We start from the raw sequence: 25,386 nt of genomic DNA, 5'->3' as shown, positions 1-25,386 counted from the left end.
TGCCAGCTTGTTGTTGTATTTATAGGTACAATGTCTAAAATATATCAAGAAAAAAAAAAAAACTAGCGTCAGTCAGTATATTTAACACCATAATAATATTATAACCTACAAAAAAATTGTTTTCATAAAATAAAAAATAGCACCTAAAATAGGCACCTAAATATAATTAAATCATGTTGCGGAACTTGAACAAAGTTGCATTTCCAAGGAAACGAATATCATCAGTAAATTTTCAGAGAACATTTCTTACTAATGATTACAAGTGCAGCGACGCATGGAAGGAACGACTCTCATCACCAATATTGAATAAAGTCAAATTAAATGATTTCTACAACGTTTTAGACCAGAGTTATGCTACAAAGGGTGTGATTACCGCCATAGACGTAGACATTTTTGCTAATTCGCTAAAAGATCCTACTTATTTGGAAGAACTACGAGATCTTTTACATAAGTTGCGACTATCTGCGGAAACAGGTTACATTTTAGACTCTACACATCATGCAATAGTAAGAAACTATATTGAATTTGAAAGAATACAAGATTTAATAGATATACTAAGGGATCCTCTTAATTATGGGGTATTTCTGGATGACTATGCTGCTAATATTTTGTTGGACAAATTAATAACATCATCAAAATATGAAGAAGCTGCTAATGTCGCATCCTTGATAATGCTTCAAGAAGATTATGGAAATGATATAACTTGTAGTCTTTGCCAATATGCTTGCTATAAATACATTACAAGTTATAGTCCTAGGACTCCTGAGAAAACTGAGCCTGAGGGAAAGAATAAAAAAGTAGAAGAAATAAAAATTAGAGTAAAATATCTGAGGAATCCTTATTTTGATGACCACTTTGACATTAAAGATGTTTATACATTAGCTGGGAAGACACTAGCATGGATTTCGCAACGAAATAATGATAACCTTTGTTACAACCTGCAAATCATAGGATGGTTGGTTTATAAAAAATATGATAATTTGTTTGGGTTATGCCAAGAATGTACTAAAACAGAATCGTTTAAAGTCTATCCAGAAGTTGTCCAGTTCTTACAAAAAGAATTAGCCGCAGTGGGAGATGAAATAAAAGAATACTTAAATGATTGTGTATCCACCCTATCTGAAGCCACACCCATGGAAGTATCATTAGAAGAGTCAATACAGATAGCCATAGAAAATGCTATCAATAAAACTCAAAATAATGACATATCAGAACAAAAAAAGGTTAGTTGTATAGACAGGTTTTATTAAACAGGACCTATTCCACATATTCCTGCTGATCAATCAGTACTAGTAATCAGGGCAGTGGGCTAGTAAAATGTAGTGTCATTTTTTTCCAATTTTTAACATATTATAAATGAAAAGTGAGTTTGTTACCTCTTTCACACTTTAAAACACCGAATTAAGTGTTAAGAAATAATTCTGTACATTTTATGTATCATACTTATTATGAGTACCTATGATACATTTATGGAGTTATGAGTTCCTTTTCTATCCTATTTCAAAAATACGATCTTCCCTCAGACCTTACCTTTTCAACATCCATATTAATATCATAAATGTGAAAGTATGTTTCAATGTTTGAGCTGCAGGCAACAGCATAGATAAATCATAGCATAGAGCATATGTAGATACTAACCAAGTTGATTGAAATAAATAAACAGTATTTTTATTAAACATGCTGGTGTATATTTCAGCTATTTAAATTATGGGCTGCACAGCGGGAGTCAAGTTTACAAGAACAAATTAAACGCTTGGATAGAGCTAAACGCATGCAGCTTATAGAGCAGAAACAAAACCAACTAAAAGAAGAGGAACAGAGGTTGTGGTTCTTTGACAATGAAGATAAAATTGATCTTCAAATTGAGGAAAAAGAAAAGCTTGTAGAGCCCACGGTGGGAAAGAAACAGATTTCAAAGACCGCAGACGAAAATTACATCCCACCAGAAATTACTCCCCAACGAAAATAAAAGCTTGAAGAAATAAAATCTACATTTCATAATATGTATAATGCTGTTTTATTGTATTATAATGTTATGAGCTAATGGAACTAGAAAATAGAAAAGCTGGTATACAAAAAGCTTTTCCACATTCCAAATCTTACATTTGTTTATAATACACTAACGAATATAGACAACATGTCCTAGTAAGAGTTCACACTTCTCTGATGCTACTATAGACGGTATATACTATGGACCTTATGCACCGAAGGTTTCCATAGATACTACTAGAGCCCCAGTACTTGTTGATGCAAGACACACATTTAATGTTATCTCTTTCATCGATAGCCCGACGTCTCTTATGTATTGCGGAGTATATAAATAAGAGCGTTTTTAAACTGACGACGCCATATGTAAACGGCAGAATCATATAAAATGCCTTCGTCATATACACAGGTATAATGTGTAGTCACCCACCAATGCATTACTTGCCGCTAGACGTGTAGTCGTAGTAATAGTCGTGTATCCTTTAGGCGACGAATAAAATAGGACACCAATGTTAGCAATCAATATTATTATTATAAAGAAGTAAGCGTTTGTGAGTTTGTATGTTTGAGGCGGGTAATCTTCGAAACTACCAAACCGATTACTACAGAATTCAAAAATTATTTCACCATTAGAAAAGTACATTATCCAAGATTGCTATAGGCTATATTTTATCTCAAAATAACAATGGAAACGAAAATAAATCTACAGACTAGCTTGCCTGTTGGCTACATACAAAAGGTCTCATTAGGGCCCCCATTACATGGAGAGGTCGGGGTACAGATGAACACATACGGTATGTATATGTACTTTGGAATAAAAAGTTCATGGGAGTACTGGATCCAGTTTACAGTTACATAACCAAAGGCATGCCTTGCAGTGCTGTGATTAGTCACGTGCAATGTAAAGTATTATGGCAAATTGAGTTCACAATTTCGATATTGGGATATTTATAAATGTTTGCAATATACACTTCTCACTTTTCATTGCATGTTACTATACATTTTTGGTCTCTGACATAATTTTATGAGAGGCTATCATTTAATATAATTTTATTTGATAATTTTTATTTCCTCTTGTATCCTAGCTAGATCAGAGTTAATCTTTTGTAAAGTTTCTTCAGTATGTTTCGCTTTCTCAGTTTTTATATTGTCTTCTATATCTACAATATCTCTTGCTAATGCACCTGTATCATTTACTAGGGAAACAATTGTGTTGCACTCTGAATGCAATAATGCAAGCAATTTATATGCCTTCTTTGCTTGATCATCTTTCTTGGCATCCTGAAATGTATTGTCATATTGTGAATATAAATTACAATCAATAAATGTAATCCCAAATAATATCGATATTATTTTGGACCATCTAAAAAGCTATGTTTAATATACATACTATCGATAATATTGCTATGCAATATTACTTGATATTATTTATTGTGAAATTATCGATAGTATCGTACCATATAACTAATAGTATACCTAAGTTGAAGGACTATTCCACAATTTCAAATTTTTATATTTTGGCACAGAGTTTCATTTTTATATTTTGAGATATAGGACCCTGAAAATGGCATTTTTCGATTTTGAAGCTTACCCTAAAGAGTGTTTCATCTGCAATAGAAAAACATCTATCCAATTGACCTTCCAATGTGTTAATTTCTTTCTGAAGTTGTCTAGTGTCATCCAATATTTTCTTGATTTCCATGTTTTGTTTATCTACGTTGTTAATTATTTCCATAATTCTTTTTGTGTAAATTGACCTAAAATTATGTTGAAATTATTGAAATATTCCCCAAAATAGCAGTGGTTAGTGAGGCATGCGATAGTCTATGCTTACTTTCTGCCCTATCCGCTCAGTTCTCGCCGAGCGATTGGAGGAGAAATAAATTATTGCCACTACTTTGCTTCGATTTCCAAAGCGAAGTTAGGTCAGGACAAACTTCTGCTGCAGCAATATTATTATATAGGGTATTATTTTCGGCAACGAGAGCGGCAGGGGCTGAATGTAAATGTAGCAATAGATATGTAGCTGACACAATATAATAAACACAATATAATCAAACCTCTTATTCCCCCCTTTCAAATTTTCATAGTTATTCCTCAGTTGCTGCCTTAGTTCATCTTTCTTTGCATACTCATCTTTCATTTCTTTAGCATTGGTTTTTAATGTTGTCAGAATTTTTTTGCACTTGTTTCTTTCAGACTATAAAATAGAAATATGTTAAAGAAAAAGTTTTACAATCAATGAAGAAACCTATTATATAATCTAAAATTGCAAAATAATTGGATTGTAAATGTTACTTACCTCTGATAAAGCAACCTTGTTCTTTACTTTGTCTATCTCAACTTTTAGAGTTAAATTTCTAGATGTCAGCTCTTCACTCTTCCTGTGCAATATATTTATATTTCCGTGTACTTTGTCTAGTAACTTTTGTATATTATCTTCACTATCAATTTCTGTTATGCCAATACTGCTCAATATATTTTCTACATTTTTCATGTCTGCTTCTACTCTTTCACAAGATTTTTGAGCCTGAAAAGTTTTAAATTCTATGTTAACTCCTTGTTTTACAAGCCTAACCTGAAAGCATATACTAGGCGACATTGACATGCAATATATATCTCTCTCTTGTCTCGCAATATCTCTCTTGTCTTGCTTTACAATTAACATGAGTAAGAAACAATTTGTTATTTCTCTTGAGTTAATGGGAAATAGTGTGATACTATAATATGAACCAGTTTTGTTTTGAGTGATTTTCATTTGTGGTTTAAAAAAAATTATGCTTACCTGAGAATATTCTACATCCATTATGTTTCGTTCACTCTCTAGTGTGTCCAATTTTTGACTCAAAATAATAGCTGTTTCTTTCAATTCCTTTAGACTTTGTTTTATTTCAATTTGTACATCTGATTTTTCTGTGTAATCAGTTTTTACATCTTGTTCTGACGTGCAACATGTTTTCATTACCTTAGTGTCATTACTAACATGTTTAATTTTCAATAGTTTTTGTATTAATTGTTCCTTTGTAAGATTTTTCGGAGTTGATTGTATGGATAAAGGTTCTGAAAATCATAATGTAATTTTGATAAAGTTAGGATAGGCAAAGCTAGGTATTTAATAAAATTAATATCAACTTCACAAAATTATATATGTAAGTAATATATTATACTTATGTAATTAATAATAATATATAAATATTAAGTAACATTTGCCTAGGTCAACAAAAAGAAAAAACTTACATAATGAATATTTGGGAAGCAAAATTATATTACATGTGAATAATAAATATGACATAATAATATAACATTTGGAATAAATATACATTTGGGAAGATGTACTATCAATATGACTATATTCTGTAAAATATAGTTGTATTGATTCCAAAGCTTCAGTTATGTAAGTACATAATTTTTAATCATTACCAGGTGGATATGCATAGTCTCCAATTCCTGTGGTTAGCTGGGAATTACAACATGGAGGGATCCACATGAGGTTTAATTCTTCAGCAATCTTATGTCTGATGTCTCTAAAGAGTGTTGATTTTCTGTTGGTTGGTAATACATCAGTAGTTGTTTCATTCCCTTCAGTTGGCAGCCTCTCAATAAGGAACATAAAAACTTGTCGTAGGTCCGCTTCATTATGGTAAAGAAAAGTCTGATATCCAACATCATTTTTGTATCCCAAGTCCTGATAAAATAAAACATAATTGATTACTTCATATTCAATAAGCACATAATTAATATCAACGTAGAAGAAAAATGCAGATTCTAAATTTAAAAAATCGATTATATGAACTTTTCCTTCAAATAACTAATAATGATATGCTTTACTATTTTATTAGCGGCCCATCCCTGCTTCGCTTGGGTAAAAACAATATTTTTGGAAACAGTACATTTTAAATAAATTATACACCTAAACCTTCCTCAAGAATCACAATATCTATTGGTGAAAACCACATAAAATATCGTGCAGTAGTTTTTGAGTTTATCTTGAACAGACCGACGCGGCAGAGGATTTGTTTTATAATATGTAAGGATTTATTGCACTAACTTTTTTTACAACTTTTGAAAGTAAATAAATTTAAAAAATACCTTACAAATTGAAGCTATCTGAGCTGCAACTTCTATCCTGTGGGATATACCAGAGGGTAATTTCATTGGAACTTTCAATGTTTGATTTATTGATATTAGACATTTTGAAGCAGCTTCAATAATGGTTTCCACAGGCAATTCACATATGTTTTTTATTTCTTCATCTATCTTCCTGGAATTTGATAAAATTATATGATAAATTTATTGATATCTCTTATAGCAGTGAGCTATGCAAACCCTATTGTGATAGGTTTCATAGTAAGTGTTGGATCTTAAAATGCATAAAATTTGTACTTTAATTTATAATATATATATCGTATATAACTGAACTTAAAATACTTAAAAATATGCATAAATAAATTGGATGCAATCCACACTTCCATATCATATATTAATATTAAAAAAGTAAAAGTTTGTTTGCCTGTCATATCAAAACGGAACAATGAGATAATTTGTCATTTCTGTTAATGTAATTTTTTGTGTGGAGATAGTTGGAAAGGTGGAGACTAACATAGGCAATTTTTTGCCGAGGACTGAGCCCTCAGGGAACAGGTAGTAAGTAACTCACACATTCAATTGGCGAATAAAGTGTAAAATAATGGAGTCCACTTCTTCCATAATAGCAGGCGACGGAACGAAACTCAGTCAAAACGAAATGTATTTAGTTGTATTTAGCCATACAACCAAGTAAATAATAAAATAACCTCAAAACGCCTTAAAATCTTTGATTTTTTTTTTTTTGATCTTGGGGTTAGAGTTGGATGAATAGAGTAGAGTTTCAAATACAACAAACAACATCAAAGAGTTAATTATTATTCTACAAACTCCATCTAATCATAATACAATACAATTCTCCAATAAAATATCCCCAAACAAAATATAAAATAAAACAAGAACAAAAACAGATGTGTCACTTGGACATTGATATTTTAATTTTTTGACTGTGCGTGTTGTAGCGCGCGCTTGATGAGCCGTTGTGTGTTGACATCATTCTAAGCTGAAACCGAATGAACCGTGCGTGTGCGATGCGCCGGCCGAGCCAACATATAGGCAAGGTAGCGTTGTGTCTTTGATGACGTTATTTACTCCGAGAAAATTCTCAACATATCCTTTTAACTATGTTCCACAATTATGCAAAGCTCAGCGCAGATGGCGCTACTAGTACAACTGAGGAATTCAAAGGCGCTCAAAGCGCCAATTTTTTATTATTGTTGCAGTTATATTTGTACCAAAAATACCTTCTACGCAATCGTGCTGCTAGTTTAAAGTAAAAAAGAAGGATTAAGTGGATTATCCTGAAAATAATAACACTATTTTAGGTTATGTTCTGCATTATTTGGTCAACTGTGGGCATAAACTGATATGAACTTGATTTGGACTGAAGATCTTACCTGTATGAAGTTTTGGAGTGATTCAGGTGTATAAAGAAAGTCACAAGTCATAGATCATATCACTATATTGTAGTCAAGTAGTAACAAGCAGCTTACGTTCTTTTGTACAGTTCTATTGTAGTTCGCAAAATATATGCTTATGTGTTATGTATATATTTTGCGAAATTTAACATAGGTATATAGAAAATCCTTGCACACCACAAGTCTTACAGTCTGGCGCGAAACCTTAGTATTGCCACATCACCCCCCTACGGAGGAAGGAAGGTTACAGGTCAAAAGGACGAGAGAAATGAACTTTTCGACCTACGCGTGTAATGTACGGGGCATTTGTACCATTAGTACTAGTTGGGTGTTAAGGTGATGGTACAACAGACGATGGATACTCGTTAAGTGTTTGTGGATTTGTTGATGAATCTGTGTTGGGTAGGACTACATTCGTGGATATGAGTGGATTTATTCCTATGAAATACACGACGAATTACGATAGGAAAATCTCAGTAATTTTATCGCGTACTCTGTAAGACTGGTAAACATATATGTTACAAATTCGCATTTTTTTCTCATCCCGCAAACTTGTTCAACTTGTCCGCTTCCTGCTTTGTAATGTAGAATTGTAGATATCCCGTACCGTTTCCTACATATTATGTGCCATCATGTTTTTCGCAATGTGTCCCGTCCCGTTACCCACTATGTGTCTCCTTCCCATTTCCCGCTCCAACTCCCACTCCCGCTTTCTGCAACACGTGCCGTCCCATTTTCCATGACGTTTTACGGCCCGGTTTTTTATTATCCACAAACATAAATTAAACATTTTTTGTATTTACTATTACTGTTAATTACTATAAAAAGTAATTTCAACTATTTAGCTATCGCTGCTAGTGACAGACAAACAGACATACAGACGTTGCCCGCGGCTTCGCCCGCGTGATGTGTCTTTGCTCTGTCTACACCGTAAGAGATAAAGTCGTGTAAAATAGGTTTCTATATAGAAAAAGTCTAGCAGGGTCAAATCACACGATCTTATTGGCCTTGGAGAATTGACCTCGAAGGGCCACCTCGTCTGCTGTAAAATGGATGACGTATTGCGACATTTGCATTGACGAACACCCAGGCTTTGATATAATCATAACAACCCCATTCCACCCTAATAGGGATGATGGTATTTCACTTCCACCACGTTAGATTTCAAATACGTTGTGTTATTCGTAATCAGCGACCCGAAAAACCGTACAAACAATACCCATGTTGATATTTGACTTTATTAGCCCCTTTTCCCCCATTTAGGGGTAATTTTTTGAAAAATCCGGAGACCTGGATTTACTAATTTTTTGATAGAAGTAATCCTGTAAAGTTTCAAACGAAACAAATTAACTAATCTGGTTTCCCCATACGAACTTTGGATCCTCTAAGGAGGTGAAAGGGGACCTTCTTAGAGGATGAATTTTGATTGAAATCCTTTCTTAGTGCACCCCTAGGCCACATAAGGAACCTACGTGCCAAATTTGAAGTTTCTAGACCCAGCGGTTTAGGCTGTACGTTGATATGTCAGTCCGTCAGTCATTCAATTTGTTCTTTATATATTTAAAAAAAGAAAAAGATCAACGCTGATCGTTGAATTCGTTCCTTGATATCTACGGTTATGGTTTTACCATCACTAGCGCGTCCCACTATCTTAAAGGGGCCTGTGTAAAGAGATTGCAATGCTCGCCGTACAGAATCGTCTTGAACGAAAATATGAGTTGCTGACTTGATAAATTAACTGAACAGGGCTGGTATGACGAGACGCTGAAGTTGGTCGGAGACTTATTTAAGTCCATATTTTAATAAGTCTTCACGTGTGAAGTGTTCGGAGCTTTTTTTCGACCGTTTACTGGCTTGAAAAATTTACATCGTGAGCCGTATCCCATAGTTTTCGAAGTTTTTTATCTTATGGAAAACGATTTTTCCCAATATTTCTGCACCCGAATATGCTACATTGTTGTATATTTTTACAAACGAATGCTTGCATAATGAAAGGATTAATAAAGTACTCTAAAATAAACGTTTTAATCGACATAGCAAAAGGCGGCAAAGCTTTTGTGCACTTAACATACAGTGCTGTACTCTGGCGGGATAAATGTGCAGTAATACTGTCTATTAGTAAGTACTCCGTGTACTTATTAAATCCATGCGTTAACTTTTTTCCGTTTGGAAAAAGGAAGGAATGTGAAGAAAGTATTTATATTTTCTTTTGCATAAAATCTACGATTTTATCAATGTGTGCGGGCAGAGATAGCGCGCCGCTTTCTAAACTTAAGCTTCTAAATCTATGTGTGCGGCTCGGATTCATTCATTTTTATGTTCATTCGGTTTCAGACAGCTCATCAAGCGCGCGTTGCAACATGATTGCAACCAATGTTGCGATACGAACAGTACTTTAAAAAAATCATACTGTCAAAATTACAAACTTCAAACATATTTTCCAAATTGCTATAGGTAGTTTGAGCTTGATCTAGGTGACTTGAGAATACCTACGCTAAAAAGTAAGTACCTACCTAAAAGGACAGTGCTTCATGCCGTACCTATTTTATTGTAAGAAATATTCATAAGTACCTACGTATTCGTATCATAATGATCATTTTCGGCTTATATTAGTTGGTTATAATAACTGAAAAAAACTTAGTTCTTTGCAAGTTGGTACTTTGTTTTTCTTGATTTAGTGTAGTGTGATAGAAATCCCCATCTACGTGCGATAAATTTGTATAACTGAATAATTTATTGAGCGACATATATTTCCAGGTCTCAGAAATGGCTAATCAATGGGGACAAAAAGCAGAGGAATTAGAAATCACAAACAAAGTAGCTGGGTTGGGCCTGAAGAAATCTCTTGATCAGACAGCTGAATCTGACGATGCTCCAGATGCAGCAAATCCAGCAGAAGCATCTCTATTAATGAAAATAATAAGGCAAGGTTTAGTTGAGTCAAAGTTAGATATTGAAATTCAAAGAAAAGATCCGAACTCACCTCTTTATTCTGTGAAAACATTTGAAGCTCTTCATTTGAAACCCAACCTGTTGAAAGGAGTCTATGATATGGGGTTCAATGCACCCTCTAAAATTCAAGAAACGGCTTTACCAACATTGTTGGCTGATCCTCCACAAAACATGATTGCACAGTCTCAGTCTGGTACTGGTAAAACTGCTGCATTTGTACTTGCTATGTTGAGCAGAGTTGATACTTCAAAAAATTACCCTCAAGTGTTGTGTCTCAGTCCCACCTATGAACTTGCAATTCAAACTGGTGAAGTTGCTGCTAAAATGGCAAAATTTTGTCCTGAGATTAAACTTAAGTATGCTGTTAGGGGGGAAGAAGTGCCAAGAGGTACTAAGATTACTGACCATATAATTATTGGCACACCAGGCAAGATGCTTGATTGGGGTGTGAAGTTTGGCATGTTTGATTTAAGCAAGATTAGAGTGTTTGTGTTGGATGAAGCCGATGTCATGATAGACAGGCAAGGGCATCAAGACCAATGCATCCGCATCCATAAATGCTTACCAAGTACTTGCCAAATGATGTTCTTTTCTGCCACCTATGACAGTGCAGTCATGGAGTTTGCTGAAATAATTGTTCCAAATCCAATAATTATTAGACTTTTGCGTGAAGAAGAGTCCTTGGATAACATAAAGCAATATTATGTGAAATGTAAAAGCTCTGAAGAAAAGTATAAGGCGATTTGTAATATATACGGTGTTATTACTATTGGTCAAGCTATCATATTTTGTCACACAAGAAAAACAGCAGGGTGGCTGTCAGAAAAAATGTCTAAAGATGGTCACTCTGTTGCTGTGCTCTCAGGAGAATTGACTGTAGAACAGAGAATAGCTGTGTTAGATCGCTTCAGAGCAGGCTTGGAGAAGGTATTGATTACAACTAATGTTTTGTCTAGAGGTATAGATGTAGAACAAGTTACCCTTGTTGTGAATTTTGACATGCCAATGGATATGAATAAAAAAGCAGACTGTGAAACATATTTGCATAGAATTGGACGCACAGGAAGGTTTGGTAAAGCTGGAATTGCTATAAATTTGATTGATTCTTCATTGGCAATGGAAATTTGTAACAATATTGAAGCACATTTTGGGAAAAAAATCAAGCTTTTAGACATTGAGGATGCTGAAGAAATAGAAAAGATTGGTGCATAGTTATTCTTTAATGTTAGTGTTAAGATTTATTTTTGTACTTGAATTTCCTGCATAACAATAACAAACTGTTGCATTGCATATAATGTACCTATATGCAGGTTTAAATTTAATAATGTTAAAGATATATTTATACATGCCAATGGATATGAAAAGCAGACTGTGAAATATATTTGTATAGAATGGAATGCACCAGAAGGTTTGTCAAAGCTGGAATTGCTATTAGTTTGATTCTCCATTGGCAATGGAAATTTGCAACAATATTGAAGCACATTTAGGCAAAAAGATCAAGCTTTTGGACATTTAGGATGCTGAAGAAATAGAAAAGACTAGTACATAGTTATAAGATTTATTTTTGTACTTGAATTTCCTGCATTACCTACAATAACAAGATGTTGCACTGCATATAATGTACCTATATGTAGATTTTAATAAACAATGTTAAAGATATATTTATTTTTATTATGTATATTATAGCATTTTTTTAACATTAACATTCCCACAGGACCATAGGAAGTGCTACGAAAAAAGAAAGGCCTATATCCAGCAGTTGATATAGACTTGGAAAATGATGATGATATGGAACATTCTTTTAAATTGTTTCGAAGGAATTTGCACAATTTTGTTTAATTTTGAATGTCAACATCTATAACACAACAAATGTTATAAGATCATTTTAATAATATGTAGTGATAAGGTCACTAGGTACATATTATTTACTTTTAATATGTTGTGTAAGTATTTATTTATACAAAAAAGAAAATATGTAATGACATACATATATTATTTACCCAGGATATTCTTATATGAAAATATATTTTCAAGAATCTATAGCTCCTATATTACAGCACTGGGTATTTATCAATCATCTTGAATATTTGGATTGCAATGATAATAAACATAGTTAAAATCAATGTTCTACTCTTTATAAACAGACCATATGTTATGTTGAATAGAAACAACAACAAAACTAAAATATGCATTGTGTATAACTGAACACTCAAAAATAGACAGGCAATACAAATACTGTAGAATGGTTTTATGAGAATGGGACTATTGGGAATAATGAATTAATAAAAATAAAACAGGTTTTATTATTTATTACAGATGCTTCACTAACTTCATTTCACTAGTTTTACATTTTCTAAAGATTATACTATTAACGAGCCGATTGAGCTGCAGGCTCGGGATTTGTAGCTCCTGATATCATCACAAAGATAGCAATGGGAACAATATACATCCACTGAAACAAAATGAAATATCCATCAATATTATGTAGATCTTTTTATATGATTTTACCTGAACTGATATACACTTACATATTTTGCTAAAAATGATCTGTTATCTTTGACATCCCCCTTTTCTCTAGCCTCTCTTTCACGTTCCAATTTTTGTATATAAGAAGCTGTGTCAGGGCTGAAATAAAAATTATAATTATTACTTAATAAAAATTACTTTTTTTAAACACATTCATTCAATGCAAGTTTTAAAACCAAAAACCTACACAGGTGCCTGATCCACATGACGGAGATAGAAATTGGAATTTATTGAATATCCTTTGTCAGATTCATATTTTAGGGGTCGAGAAGAATTTGCCACTTGGAAACTGACAACAATCACAGCTCCATTAGGTAAAACCCAAGCATTTATTACATCAGATAGCCCACTTTCCAAAAAAGCTCTAGCTTTTACTGATGACAAAAATTCTGTTTCTCTATTTTCTGCAGAAGTTACTATAGTTCTGATAGAATAAAAGCCATCATACTCTGCTATTTCCTAAAAAAATAAAAAAGTGTGTGAAAATAACATTTAACACTAGAATAATTACACAATCTTATGAGATTTTATGTTTTCAAAATATGCCTCTTGAAAATAAGTACTTACTTTCAGTTCTTGAATGTGTTGTTTGGTAAAAGGGGTTTGTTCTATTGACGAAATTCCAGATCGAATACTCTTTAACCCAATGTTTCCCCGAGTACAATACTTTTCATTACAATTTATTGTATGTTCAATTTTAATGTTTAGCCATCCATCATAGTCAATGCAAATCTAAAAAAATAATAATAAATCGACTAGACTGTCGTGTAATAGGTATACCATACCATCAGAATAGAAATAAACAGATACAAGAAAATTGGTCACTACAAATACATATTTGTACATACCGCATATTGGAATATTTTGATAAAATAAATCAATTTTAAAATGGTTTTCATCGTGTATACTGATGGATGTTGTAGCAGTTTAGAAAAAAAAATATCCAAAATACAGAAAAATAAACTTTAAATTGTAATTACTTCTTAAATTGATCTAATCCGTATAGGTACCTAGTCCAAAATTCAGCAGTGCAAATTGCAAGTGCAATGCCATTTGCCACTCTTTCACTGACATTGACGTGACAACACTGACAATGACAAACGTATTATACTTTTTTTAATTCGTATCCCATGTTGTTGAATGGTTGACAGCTCAAACCTCGAGCTGTCAACAATTCGCTTCGCTCGCGCGGTCAAAAATCCTACTTTGTTGGAAATTATACCCATCAAAGTATGCCTACAATGGCTGTTTCTGGTCATATGGTGGCCAACGGATACACAAAAATAATATTTCTGTGGTAGATAAATAGAGGGTATTATGTACTGTATGTATGAATAGATTTGAACCGGATCGCTATAGCGGTAGCTTTCGCCAGGGACTCCTCGACTAGTTCTTAGATATACGTAGTTGCAATTTTTTTGAAAACTTATATGTTAAAAACATGGATTTAATAAGTACTTCGTACGGAGTACCTACTAATTCCATGAGTTGAACTTAGAACGTCAAGAGGATGGGCACACGGTGACAACTACGCCACAGAGGTCGTCACCGAAGAGTATGTTTGAGTATTTTTATTAGTTGTTTTTCATGGAATTAGGTAGTAGGTATACTCCGGAATACCTACTAATTCCATGTTGTTTGTATCTAAGTAGGTAGTAGGTACAATCAGCAGTAGGTAAACAAGATGAAAGAGTTTATCTCATTAGTTTCGAAGTTCCGACTTGGTTCCCAATCTAAGTCGTTAATTCCTGACCGCGGCACGCACGTGTCGGATTAACCGATAAATAATACTTTGTTGGAAAGTGCATATAACACGATTCTCGTCGTAAGTAACCATTGAACAATAACAGTTAATCCACACATTATCCTTCATATTATAAAACAAGTCCTCTGCCGCGTCTGTCTGAATGTCTGTTCGCAATAAACTCAAAAACCACTCCACGCATTTCAATGCGGTTTTCGCCAATAAATAGTGTGATTCCTGAGGGGTGTACAATTTATTGTTTATGTTTTTATTATTATATTTTTATCCGAGCGAAGCCGAGACGGGCCGCTAGTATAATATAAATAACAATACATAGAAATCTGAAATCTTAGTACTGAAGACTTAAGCTGTTTAGAATGTAAGTAGTCGATTCGTCCGTTATCCGTTAACGGCCAGTTTTTATGTAAAACTAGATGTTGCCCGGGGCTTCGCTCCCGCAGGAGTTTTTAGATAAAATATAGCAATCTTGAATAATGTACCTTTCTAATGCTGAAAGAATTTTTGAAATCTGTTCGGTAGTTTTGGATATTACCCGCCTCAAACATACAAACTCACAAACTTACAAACGCTTACCGCTTTGTAATAATAGTATAGATTACAACAACTTTTTTTAGAAGAATTTGGGGTCTGAGATCTTTTTACGGATTCTCATACGAGATGAAATTAAAGATGAATACTCCCTTTACCCTGACGTGGAGCATTCCGCTTCAATACATTCTCTTTGAGCACAAGGGAAACTCCAGGAGGGTAATCGGGTTTAGTAACATAATACATCTTTTTTAACATCACCCGCAATGAGATAAATGAGTAAAATAATTTTGGCTTTATTGGAACATTATTGGAATTCTTGAGCTCAAATTGCCTGTTACAATAAAACTGGAATTCCGCAGGATATTTCATTATCTAGATTCTACTCATCTCTTTTGCTGGTCATTACTAAATATGTTTACTCGTACGTCGATTATTGCAGTTAAAGTCTCATAACAGAAAGCACAGTCTATGCGTCTCTATTTAGTACATCTACATAAGTACCTACATAAACATAGAAATGCCAAGAAAGACGTACAAAAAAATAAATTTATATATTTTTATTAAAAAAATGGCAAGCCTACTGGCATAACAGGGACCAAAACTATTTAAATGAGGTTCTTTCGGCATTTTTTCTTAACAGTGATTGTTTCGAAATGCTACTATTATTTAATTTCAAATATGACGTGAAAAAGTCAAGGCCTGATTTCTGAATAAACGATTTGATTTGATTCAATCGTTCAACAAAGTATTTGTAATTAGCTTTATATATTTTTTAATGATGGCTTCACTCTCATCTGTAAAGAAAAAAAATATAGACTTAGGAAAACTTCTGGGGGATCATGAGTGATTGAAAAATACTTATATAAAAAGAACATTCGATGCGCCATGCATTGTTCGCAGGGCAGACAGTCGGGACAAACTTAATTTAGTACTAGTTGAAGTGGATAAGCGCGAGTGGAATTATTTATCCACGGAGGCAGCGGTGACTGTGACGGAGTTGCCAAGGCCACTCTGGGTACGCTCGCGGGAGCGAGAGCGGAAACTAAATGTTTTTAATATACATAGAGAAATATTTTACATATATTTTTCTCAGCATTCGACCACACGGTTGTAGCCTCCCTCAGTTTATGCAATCGATATCGATCTTAAGTACCTAATCTCTATTAACTTTACACGGCTGTTCTCTTACATCATTAGATCAGCCGAATTTCGGTCTTCTCTGTAGGCGTGTTCCCACATGGTCTTTACCAGAAGTTTGCACCAGGTTATTTTTCTGTGTCTTTGCGGTGTCTTCTGAGTCGCACGTTTATCTTGGGTTGTTTAAGCCGTGGCGTGGAACCAATATCTTGAACAGGATACCCAAGCTAGTCGCCTTCAGGGGTTCCTGAAGTAAACCAATATCGAGCTGAATAACCGCATCTCCGCCATCATCCCTATGATAATATTCTTCTCTCCCGATGATTTTCCGTTAGACATTGTACTTACTAATAAGTAGAGCAGCTTTTATTTCAGCTTGCTTAGTAATATCAAGATTTTTCTATTTGAAACATTAGTTATTCATTATTATCATCACGAGTATCAATGGCTTACTCGTACCTATATTAAAATGGGCTACTCGTATGTAGCTGAAAACTTTTCCGAAATACTAAATGATAATTCCAAAAAAATGGAAGTTTTAGCAGAAACACATCGTATCGAGTTCGTATCCGCTACATGCGGTAACGTGTCATGGTGTTATTGTTACGGTCTCAACTGTTAGACGGCGCTCTAATTGAAAAATGCAGTTAGTTAGCTTGAGCTTTAATTCCTAATATACGAATAGAACCTAGGATACGTGCTATCAATCTGAAGACCTTTTAATAGAACGTGACAAAAGTATTTTTGGCGGCCTGGCCTGGCCCATATACTCGTACGCTGATCTGGCCACAAATACCTACTTAGGTAGGTACTTGTTCAATTTAACTGCTTATTTGTTCTTTGTTTGATTCGAATTCAAATTTGGAATGCCTTTTACAAACTTTACATTGATTTTAGCCTAGTTTTATTGTCATATTTAGGCGTAGTCTACCTATGTATTTTGTATAATGGACACTTTACACCACACACTTCTTATTCAAATGTAACAAAGTAAAAAATTTTATGCAGTTGCATCATCTCAATGTATGTGTACTTTAAACCATAAACTTTTACTCTTCGGATCGGGGACCGGGTTAGTAATTTTGAATCGGTGTAAAATATTTTACATTATTTGATAGGTATCAAAGTATGAATAAGTTGATGGATATTTAGTCGCTACCTACATATCCGTGATAAAAATATTGGGCGCGGGCAACCGTAAAATTAAACAACGCGTTGCCGGCTGACATGTGATATCAATATTGTATCTTATTTTTATATTTAGGGATTACTACAGCCCTACAGCTTATTTTAATTATAGCATTATACTTACTTTGTATTAGAACGAATTTTTACTGGGGATAATATTAAATTTTGAGCACCTAATTCTAGTTTTCACAAAGGCTCGTAATAAAAACTAGTTCTAACTAGGGAAAATTCGTTATATATATAACTAGTGTTAACTATAACATATACATACCAATATATTAGTGGACGTGGCGACACGGTATCTTGAAATCTAGCCATAAAGTTCATTCATACGTATAGGTGCAAGAATTTAGTTTTTTAACAAATATGTAATTAAATTAAATTTATAGATGACAGTGTCCAACCATCATCGTGCATGCAATTTATGATATCATCGAAGGCCGCTCCTAGCTCACGTCAGTATCGGGCTGATACGAGATAATTGAACATGCCCATCCCGTCCATTGGTAATGAATTTCGCCTCTTTCTATACATAGGTCAGTAATAAATAGTACGATATCAAAGTGCATTTTGGTAATATGAAATGAAAAGTAGATAGGCTCAGCGTTGCCAGATTTTTTATGGGCAAAGCAGGATTTTGAGAACTAATGAGTAAAAAAGAGGAATTATTCTTTATATATAACGGATGTGTTGTAAGTATTGTTATTGAAAATTTAAATTAGGTTATTTTATAAAATCACAATTTGTTTAAAAGTATGCCGATTTCGTGTTTGTTTTTAATTGCGACTTCAAATCCTAAAATGAGTTACAGTAAATTCTGCACTCATAATAGGGCGTCCCGCCAAAATCGGGGTGTCTGGCAACGCTGTACCTACTTATGACTATTACTATGCTAACAGTGGCACACAAAAACGTTTATTGCATTAAGGTGTTAAGCATCTTAACTTGAGATTGACAACAAAGTTTGTTGTAAATAATACTAAGTATTATTAAAATTTGTGATATTGTACATCGTCTGTCTTTTGAGCCGTAAATCATACTTAATCGTCATTGGGAATTGGGACCTTTGTTATGCCGGCTCTACACTATCGCGGAACAGATGGTCGCTGAACTTTGGCGGATTCGGTATACAAAGCTGGCGTTAATTGCAGTAAATAAAACTCATACAAACTACGCAGTGTTCATGCATTCGTGTCGGCATCTGTCAGAGGTTAGCGATAATGTTCTGCCGGCATTAGTGTCAAAGATAGAAATATTCGCTATTTCCATCAGCAAACAAATCATAAAGATATATCGCCAGTGCTTAAACTCATTGTTATTTTAGATTTGAAAAGACTCATACCAAAAACTATTGAAGACAAAGATAAAAGTTTCTTTAATTTTCATAAATCGCTGAGCGGCGATAAAGTGCGCCCACATAAGTATGTTTTATCACAAATCCCTACTGTTATGTAATGATATGATCGTTTAATAATCATCTATTTATTAGGCGTATTAGTTTGTGTACTAACTAAATGGCTAATCATTAGCAGATATGGTTAATATTTTTAAGTAAGCAATAAATATTTCTTATCTTCATTTTATTGTTTTAATGGGATCAGGAAATTTCCATGCAGTTTCTCATAATTATAATGTTTTTAACATAAGTGTGTTTGATGAGAACTTGCGTATTTCCATAAACTTGTTTTGATTTGTAATATCTGGTAGCATAGGTTACGATAACAATTCAGAATTTTGTTTTATAGAGATTCCATAACCAGGAGGGAATTTAGTAGTTTTAGGTAATAATATATTTACATATAAATGCGAAAATAAGTTAGTTTGTTACCTCTTCACACTTTATCTGCTCAACCAATATTCTTAAAATTCTGCATAACTATATGTTACCTACAGGTGCTTGAAGTTTGAAGTAAGGAGAGGGACATAGGGTGCCTTTCATTGCGGAAAAATCCCTGTCCGTTTGAGAAATTGCTAGATTTTTTTTTATAAAACTTTGCTTCACTAGGTAAGTAGTGTTTTGTTCTATAAAAATATAAAAAGTAGCCTATGTAAAAAAGTAGCCTTGAACGTTTCGTCTATATCTGTGCCTAATTTCATCAAACTCAGTACAGTCGTTTTTTAGTTTATTCATTACAAACAAACAAAAAATACAAGTCTTTTCTCTTTATAATATTAATATAAATTGGTATTAAATCTATGGATACATGTAATATTGTCAAATATAAAATTAAATATTTGTGAGAACTTAGTTATTGGATGAAACTAACGATGTTTTTAAAAATTAACTAACTAAACATATTATCTTTTTTATACGAATTCAGAATACAATTTTTTCGGAGCAACCAAATACTTCTCTGTTGCACCGTTGTTGTTATCTATCTGTGGCACCAATAACACTACTCCATAAAATTATATAACTTTCGTTTTATCTTACTCTATTACGAATGTATATTAAGAGTTCCAAATCTGCCATTGGTCATAACAGACTTTGTCGGTGTCACGGCAAGGCATCTCTCATTGTATTTCTTTAGGTACGTACTTGGTAAATTTCAATAGATTTTGAAGAATTTTACCTACTGACTGGCCGTGCTTCTGAACTATTTATTCCTAAATTTTCACGGAAAAGGTTCCATGGAGGCGCGGCTGGTTTTTGAAATGTATTAATTAATTTATTTGTATTTGTTGGTTTTTTTTACAATGCATTTAAAATATATAAGTTATTTAAATTAAAATGTATTTAAATGCTATTGCATTTAAATACATTTTAATACATACATAAAAGGAATTAGAATTACATTAAAGGAATTAGAATTAAACAGACAAACTTAGTTTTTACTAATCTGTAAACCTGCTTACTTACCTTATAAGTTACATTTCCAATGATTTCAGGTACTAAACTTTTTATTCACAATGGCTACAAAGAAGTTTGCCGGACCTTCTCCCTACAGTTTGAAGCAGACGTACCCACCTGAAGACTACTTACACACAGAGTAAGTACCAAGTATCAGCCTTAATTTATTAAGCCTTTCAACTGATTTCCAAAATAAAAATAATCGATGTGTGTATGTATGTTTGTTTGTTTCTTTGTTTGTAACGCGATAACTTTCGAACCGTTGTTGGTCCGATTTTGATGAAATTTAAAAGGTATGTAGGCCAATAGAATTTTTAAGTTCGTGCAGCATCAAAATCGGTTTTCGTGAGGTCTAAGTTCGCGGCGAACAACGAGTTTATTTTAAGTTACGTAACATGCTGAACGTCTTTGGGTTAGAAACTTATACATATAGGTATGTATGTTATGAAAAAAAACTTAATATGGCGTACCTTGTGTTAACAAATGCGAGTTCAAATTGCACTTAACCGCCAATTATAAATGGTATGCTCCATACCATTACTAAATTTAGATTTAAAAGTACTCGAGTAACACTCGTAATATTTCAATTTCTTTGCGCCAGGTATTTAAACTTCAGCACCAGGAACCATGCCGCCAAGTCTCAGGCTGCACCAGTGGTCGGTGCTCTGTTCGGCCTCGGCCGAGCTGGATCCATCCACTTGACCAGCATCGTTAACAACCCCCGCATTGTCCTGAAGTATGTGGTGGATGATCGCAAGGAAATCTTCCCAGACTTGAGGAAGTACTGGAAGTTCGGTGATAATGTTCACCTAATCACCTCGGCTGAATCCAAACGCGTCTATGAAGATAAGAGGTATGTATGGCTTTGTATTAGAAAATGAAAGATTAATATGAATCCACGACATTAAAGATTAATATCACTGTGTATTTAATGAAACGAGAACTGCATTATTAATATTTTGATTTGCAGTGTCAATGTAGTCTTCATCGCTTCCCCAACTTGGACTCACCACGACATTGTCGTCAACTCGATCGCCAACAACAAGGACGTGTACTGCGAGAAGCCCATCGCTGAGAACATCGAGGACACCAAAAAATGCTACGAAGCAGCTAAAGCCAAAGGGCGCACGCTCTTTGCCGCCTTCAACCGGCGCTTCGACCCCGCTTACAGCGGCCTCAAAGAAAGAGTGCGCAAGGGAGAAGTTGGTCATGTCCAAATTCTCAAAGTTACCGCAAGAGATTCTCCACTGCCAACTATTGACTACTTGAAAACTTCAGGTATGTTCTGTACTGGCGAAATTTTTTAAATATTGTTTGAACTATCATTATTTTTTTAAATCGTACGAACGCTCCATTCTAAGGGTGAGCTGCACTGTCACATTTTGCGCTGATTTTTTTGCGTTTAGACATTTTTTTAAGTTCGTGGAGCATCAAAATCGGTTCAGTCGTTTTTGAAATATTTCACGTTACATTTCACAATAAATATTTCAATAGTTTACGTTTTTCTGCGCAAGTTAAAGTTATGCAACCCACCCTAAATGACATTTGCGTGTGACGTCACATGAAAGCAATTTGTTCACAAAGAAAGCCATTGAAAATAAATGTTTGTTCGAAAGCTATAAATAAAAGTTTTCACACAATGAGAGTTGTGTCTCTAGTTCATATTTTATAGATTGGTGATTTCTTCTCTTACACATATAAATAAGTTTGTGTTATCTGATGATGATGACCTTTGACTAAAATACATAATATTTATTTGTATCATAATTACATTTATAACATATCAACAACAACAGATAGCTACATATAAATCAAGGCCCAACAAGTTAATTATATTATAGTCATATTAAATATTTATGAAATTATAAATTCCACCAAGAAAAAATCATCAGTTGCTCGACTGTAGAAATGAACTTAAAATTTACTTTTTAGTCGATATCATATAAATAAAAATTTTATATTCGTCTGAAAAAATCAGCTCTGTAGAAAGAGACTGTAATAACGACGATCTATTATCAAAACCGGCTGCAAAAATGTAAATCATTACCAGGTGGTGTGTTCCATGATTGCCTGGTGCACGACTTCGACATGTCGTGCTGGGTGCTGGGCGAGCTGCCGGTGCGCGTGCAGGCCTCCGCTTCTGCCCTCATCCCCGAGGTCAAAGCCATCGACGACTTCGACACCATCGCCTTCCTCCTCACATTCCCCTCCGGAGCCGTGGCTCTAGGGGACAACAGCCGCTTCTCTGCCTATGGTTATGACCAAAGATTAGAAGTTTTCGGCAATAAGGGTACGTATACTTTAATTTCTATAACTTTCTAACGTGTATACTTTTCAAGTCGAAATGGCAAATAAGTTATATTAATTTAGACCTTAAGGACTGTCACGAAACATACCATTAGCACGTAATTAGCACGTTACTAAAGTCCACATGCTGTATCTTTTTCCCATACGGATACGTATCGTGTATGTGAACGTGCGGACGCAATGACGTGTACATTATTTATGTTTCATGGTAGGGCCGGCAATTGCCCTATCATTGGCCTCATTCGGGTTCTCTATGGAGTAGAAGGAGGACACTAATTTTATTTTTCACTTTATTTTGGCCCGAAACTGTCAATATAATACTAGTATTCATTATTACAAAATTGTAGACGTTGCCGAATATTTATAAAGGCTAAATTTCTTGAAATGTTTCATACGTATAGTTAGCAGTAGGTATGGAGAAGCATATAGTTCCTATGGGGAATTTGTTCTACTCCGTACGCGAGAAAAAGCTGGTTGAATATATTTGGGCTGAATTTACCTAGATGGGTTCATCTTTATGTATATCATACCTTGAAATAGATTTAAATTGAAGTTGCGGTTGTGGTTGTGATTGAACGATGTATATCACGACCACTATTATACGTTTAAAAGTATAGTACGCATATTTTTGTTATTGATTTTGTTTGATTTGTGATCTTTGTTATAATTTATTTTATTTCAGGTATGATTAAGGTCGAGAACGAAAGGCCGTGCCACTCCACAGAGGCCCTCATCGGTCAGGAGGGACTCAAGCAGACCCCCATTTTCTACTCGTTCCCGTCCCGCTACAAGCTCGCCTACAAACACGAATTGGAACATTTCTTGGATGTTGTTCAGCGTGAGTACATGTTTGATTGTTAAGTAATTGTTGCTTTTCTTACTAAATTAATCTCGATATTTCATAGTAACATAATTATAGATTTTTGCAGGTTAGATTTAATCGAATTTCTGTTATTAAAACTTTGGGCACCTCTCTCACTAGAGAAGGTTAAATATTAGCATGACTTGACTAGCTCGCTAGCTATGCCGGTTCATTTATGGAAATTGCATAGCCAAAATATTTTTCTTTATTAGTCTAAGTTGTATTTTTGATCTTTCCATTGAAATCCTAAGTATATGCCTATAAATTTGCCTCTTTTACAGATGGCGTCCCTCTTGAAGTGACCAGCTGGCAGACGCTAGCGGTTAGTAAGATCGCGACCGCCGCGGAAGAGAGCGCACGCACCGGCAAGTCCGTCGACATCGACTGGTCCAGTGACAACATTCCCGCTGTCTACTCCTAAACTATCGACAATGTTCTCTAATGACTTAAACTTAATTTTTTTTTATGGATTCCGAAAATAAATTTTGTACATAATTATCAATTACCTATTTAAGAACATTTTTTTTTCAGAACATAGAGACACCGCTAAGTAGTTCTATAAAATGTGAGGTGAAATCAGAAGTCAATATTTCTCTTGTAAAGAGAAAAACATTGTAGATATACCTAAATAGGTTATTAGATGCATTGAAAGAACTGGATTTGTCACATCACGTAATCTCGAGGAATGCTCGCTATTGGAACTCCTTGGATTGCTGTCATTGTGTTGCCACAATGAGCTCTGATGAGTACTCCCACATTTCCAGCCACATCACGTTCACCTTGATTGTACACCTGTCTTTTTTATTAAATTTCTTAGGTCCATCAGAAAATAAAACGGAAATTTGTTTTGTTAAGGGATTTGTTAAGAAAATACCAGATGACTTTACAAAAGGGCTTTTCATTAACCGCATGATTTGACAAAATAACTTCATCAGGTAGCCATGCATCTAATACAAATTAAGTCTACCCGTTTTGAATTCGGCTTTTTTAAAATAAGTAAGTGTACTTAATGTTAATGATTTTATATGTATTATTTTTGCGTTATCATGTATAAATGATTTCATGTTGGTATTCTCGAGCCCTGACAAAAGTTAATAAGAAATATATTTTTAGATAGGATTTTAATTTGACCGGTCGGCTAACATTAAAAGGTTAATCGTTCACATAAAACACGGCACAATAAAGAGCGTTTCAACATTCACGAGGCATACCGAGTCAGACATCTCACGTTATTATACTCGTAAAGTTCGCCCTTTCCTTGCATAATGACATGACGAATTGCGTTCGCGATATTTTTGCTTCTTTATACGATGAGGTCATTACGCGCCAGTTATGACGTAAAAGGCGGGAGAAATGTGCTTCCGAATTATTGTTACAGAACATTTTTTGAACTTTTGTCGCTGAAAATGTAAAACGTTCTCCAGTTTGGTTTCGCAGTCAGTGCACTAAATATACACTGAAACCCAATGTGTGTTTTGGACAAAAAAATGGTAGGAAATTTAAAACAAATACGGTCGCAGAGATAATGGAGAGCTGGAGTTTCGAGTAATAGAGAACGTGTGGCTGGCAAGCGGGGTGAAAAAGTACAAAAGTTGTTTAGCTCGCCATATAAATTGAGTTTCAAATATAAATACGTTTATTGTGGAATCATTACATGATTTCAATTGGTATCATATAATTTGTATCATAGGACTGGAAAAAGTGAATACTTATATTATTCTTACTTTTATTTTATACTTACATTATATTATGATATCAATTTAAATAGATATAAGTAAAA

The 25,386-nt window shown here is 34.1% G+C and overlaps 5 protein-coding genes across 9 annotated transcripts; 3 read left to right on the top strand and 2 right to left on the bottom strand.

Annotated features, from left to right (window-relative positions):
* The first annotated feature begins 21 nt into the window (after positions 1–21).
* On the top strand, positions 22–2,010 carry LOC128669389 (uncharacterized protein). Its single transcript, XM_053744196.2, has 2 exons — positions 22–1,223; positions 1,697–2,010. The coding sequence occupies exons 1-2, from the start codon at positions 174–176 to the stop codon at positions 1,967–1,969; spliced, it is 1,323 nt and encodes a 440-aa protein (XP_053600171.1). The 5' UTR covers positions 22–173; the 3' UTR covers positions 1,970–2,010.
* An 830-nt stretch (positions 2,011–2,840) lies between these two features.
* LOC128669388 (uncharacterized protein) lies at positions 2,841–6,975 on the bottom strand. Of its 2 annotated transcripts, none has more exons than XM_053744194.2 (8): positions 6,644–6,975; positions 6,076–6,247; positions 5,407–5,671; positions 4,772–5,046; positions 4,289–4,516; positions 4,047–4,186; positions 3,578–3,743; positions 2,841–3,267 (listed from the first exon to the last, which is right to left on the bottom strand). In XM_053744194.2, the coding sequence occupies exons 1-8, from the start codon at positions 6,691–6,693 to the stop codon at positions 3,037–3,039; spliced, it is 1,527 nt and encodes a 508-aa protein (XP_053600169.1). In that variant the 5' UTR covers positions 6,694–6,975; the 3' UTR covers positions 2,841–3,036. The 2 variants fall into 2 exon arrangements, with proteins under 2 accessions (XP_053600169.1, XP_053600170.1); XM_053744195.2 differs by having other exon boundaries at positions 6,076–6,112; positions 6,644–6,782.
* Positions 6,976–9,805: 2,830 nt separating this feature from the next.
* Positions 9,806–12,098, top strand: LOC128669404 (DEAD-box helicase Dbp80). Of its 3 annotated transcripts, none has more exons than XM_053744216.2 (2): positions 9,806–9,988; positions 10,245–12,098. In XM_053744216.2, the coding sequence occupies exon 2, from the start codon at positions 10,254–10,256 to the stop codon at positions 11,649–11,651; it is 1,398 nt and encodes a 465-aa protein (XP_053600191.1). In that variant the 5' UTR covers positions 9,806–9,988; positions 10,245–10,253; the 3' UTR covers positions 11,652–12,098. The 3 variants fall into 3 exon arrangements, with proteins under 3 accessions (XP_053600191.1, XP_053600194.1, XP_053600192.1); XM_053744219.2 differs by having other exon boundaries at positions 9,929–10,037; XM_053744217.1 differs by lacking the exon at positions 9,806–9,988 and adding an exon at positions 10,002–10,138.
* A 630-nt stretch (positions 12,099–12,728) lies between these two features.
* EMC10 (ER membrane protein complex subunit 10) lies at positions 12,729–14,005 on the bottom strand. Its single transcript, XM_053744220.2, has 5 exons — positions 13,814–14,005; positions 13,533–13,697; positions 13,153–13,424; positions 12,968–13,064; positions 12,729–12,891 (listed from the first exon to the last, which is right to left on the bottom strand). The coding sequence occupies exons 1-5, from the start codon at positions 13,862–13,864 to the stop codon at positions 12,808–12,810; spliced, it is 669 nt and encodes a 222-aa protein (XP_053600195.1). The 5' UTR covers positions 13,865–14,005; the 3' UTR covers positions 12,729–12,807.
* Positions 14,006–19,479: 5,474 nt separating this feature from the next.
* Positions 19,480–24,115, top strand: LOC128669425 (uncharacterized oxidoreductase YrbE-like). 2 transcript variants are annotated; one of them, XM_053744253.1, is made up of 7 exons: positions 19,480–19,591; positions 20,476–20,576; positions 21,039–21,290; positions 21,408–21,715; positions 22,488–22,727; positions 23,427–23,582; positions 23,888–24,115. In XM_053744253.1, the coding sequence occupies exons 2-7, from the start codon at positions 20,497–20,499 to the stop codon at positions 24,025–24,027; spliced, it is 1,176 nt and encodes a 391-aa protein (XP_053600228.1). In that variant the 5' UTR covers positions 19,480–19,591; positions 20,476–20,496; the 3' UTR covers positions 24,028–24,115. The 2 variants fall into 2 exon arrangements, with proteins under 2 accessions (XP_053600228.1, XP_053600227.1); XM_053744252.1 differs by lacking the exon at positions 19,480–19,591 and adding an exon at positions 19,966–20,117.
* Positions 24,116–25,386: the final 1,271 nt, after the last annotated feature.

Source organism: Plodia interpunctella, chromosome 4 (assembly GCF_027563975.2).
Source record: "Plodia interpunctella isolate USDA-ARS_2022_Savannah chromosome 4, ilPloInte3.2, whole genome shotgun sequence".
NCBI classification, from domain to species: domain Eukaryota; kingdom Metazoa; phylum Arthropoda; class Insecta; order Lepidoptera; family Pyralidae; genus Plodia; species Plodia interpunctella.
Note: the sequence above shows the minus strand (reverse complement) of the source record. Positions and strands in the feature narration are given on the sequence as shown.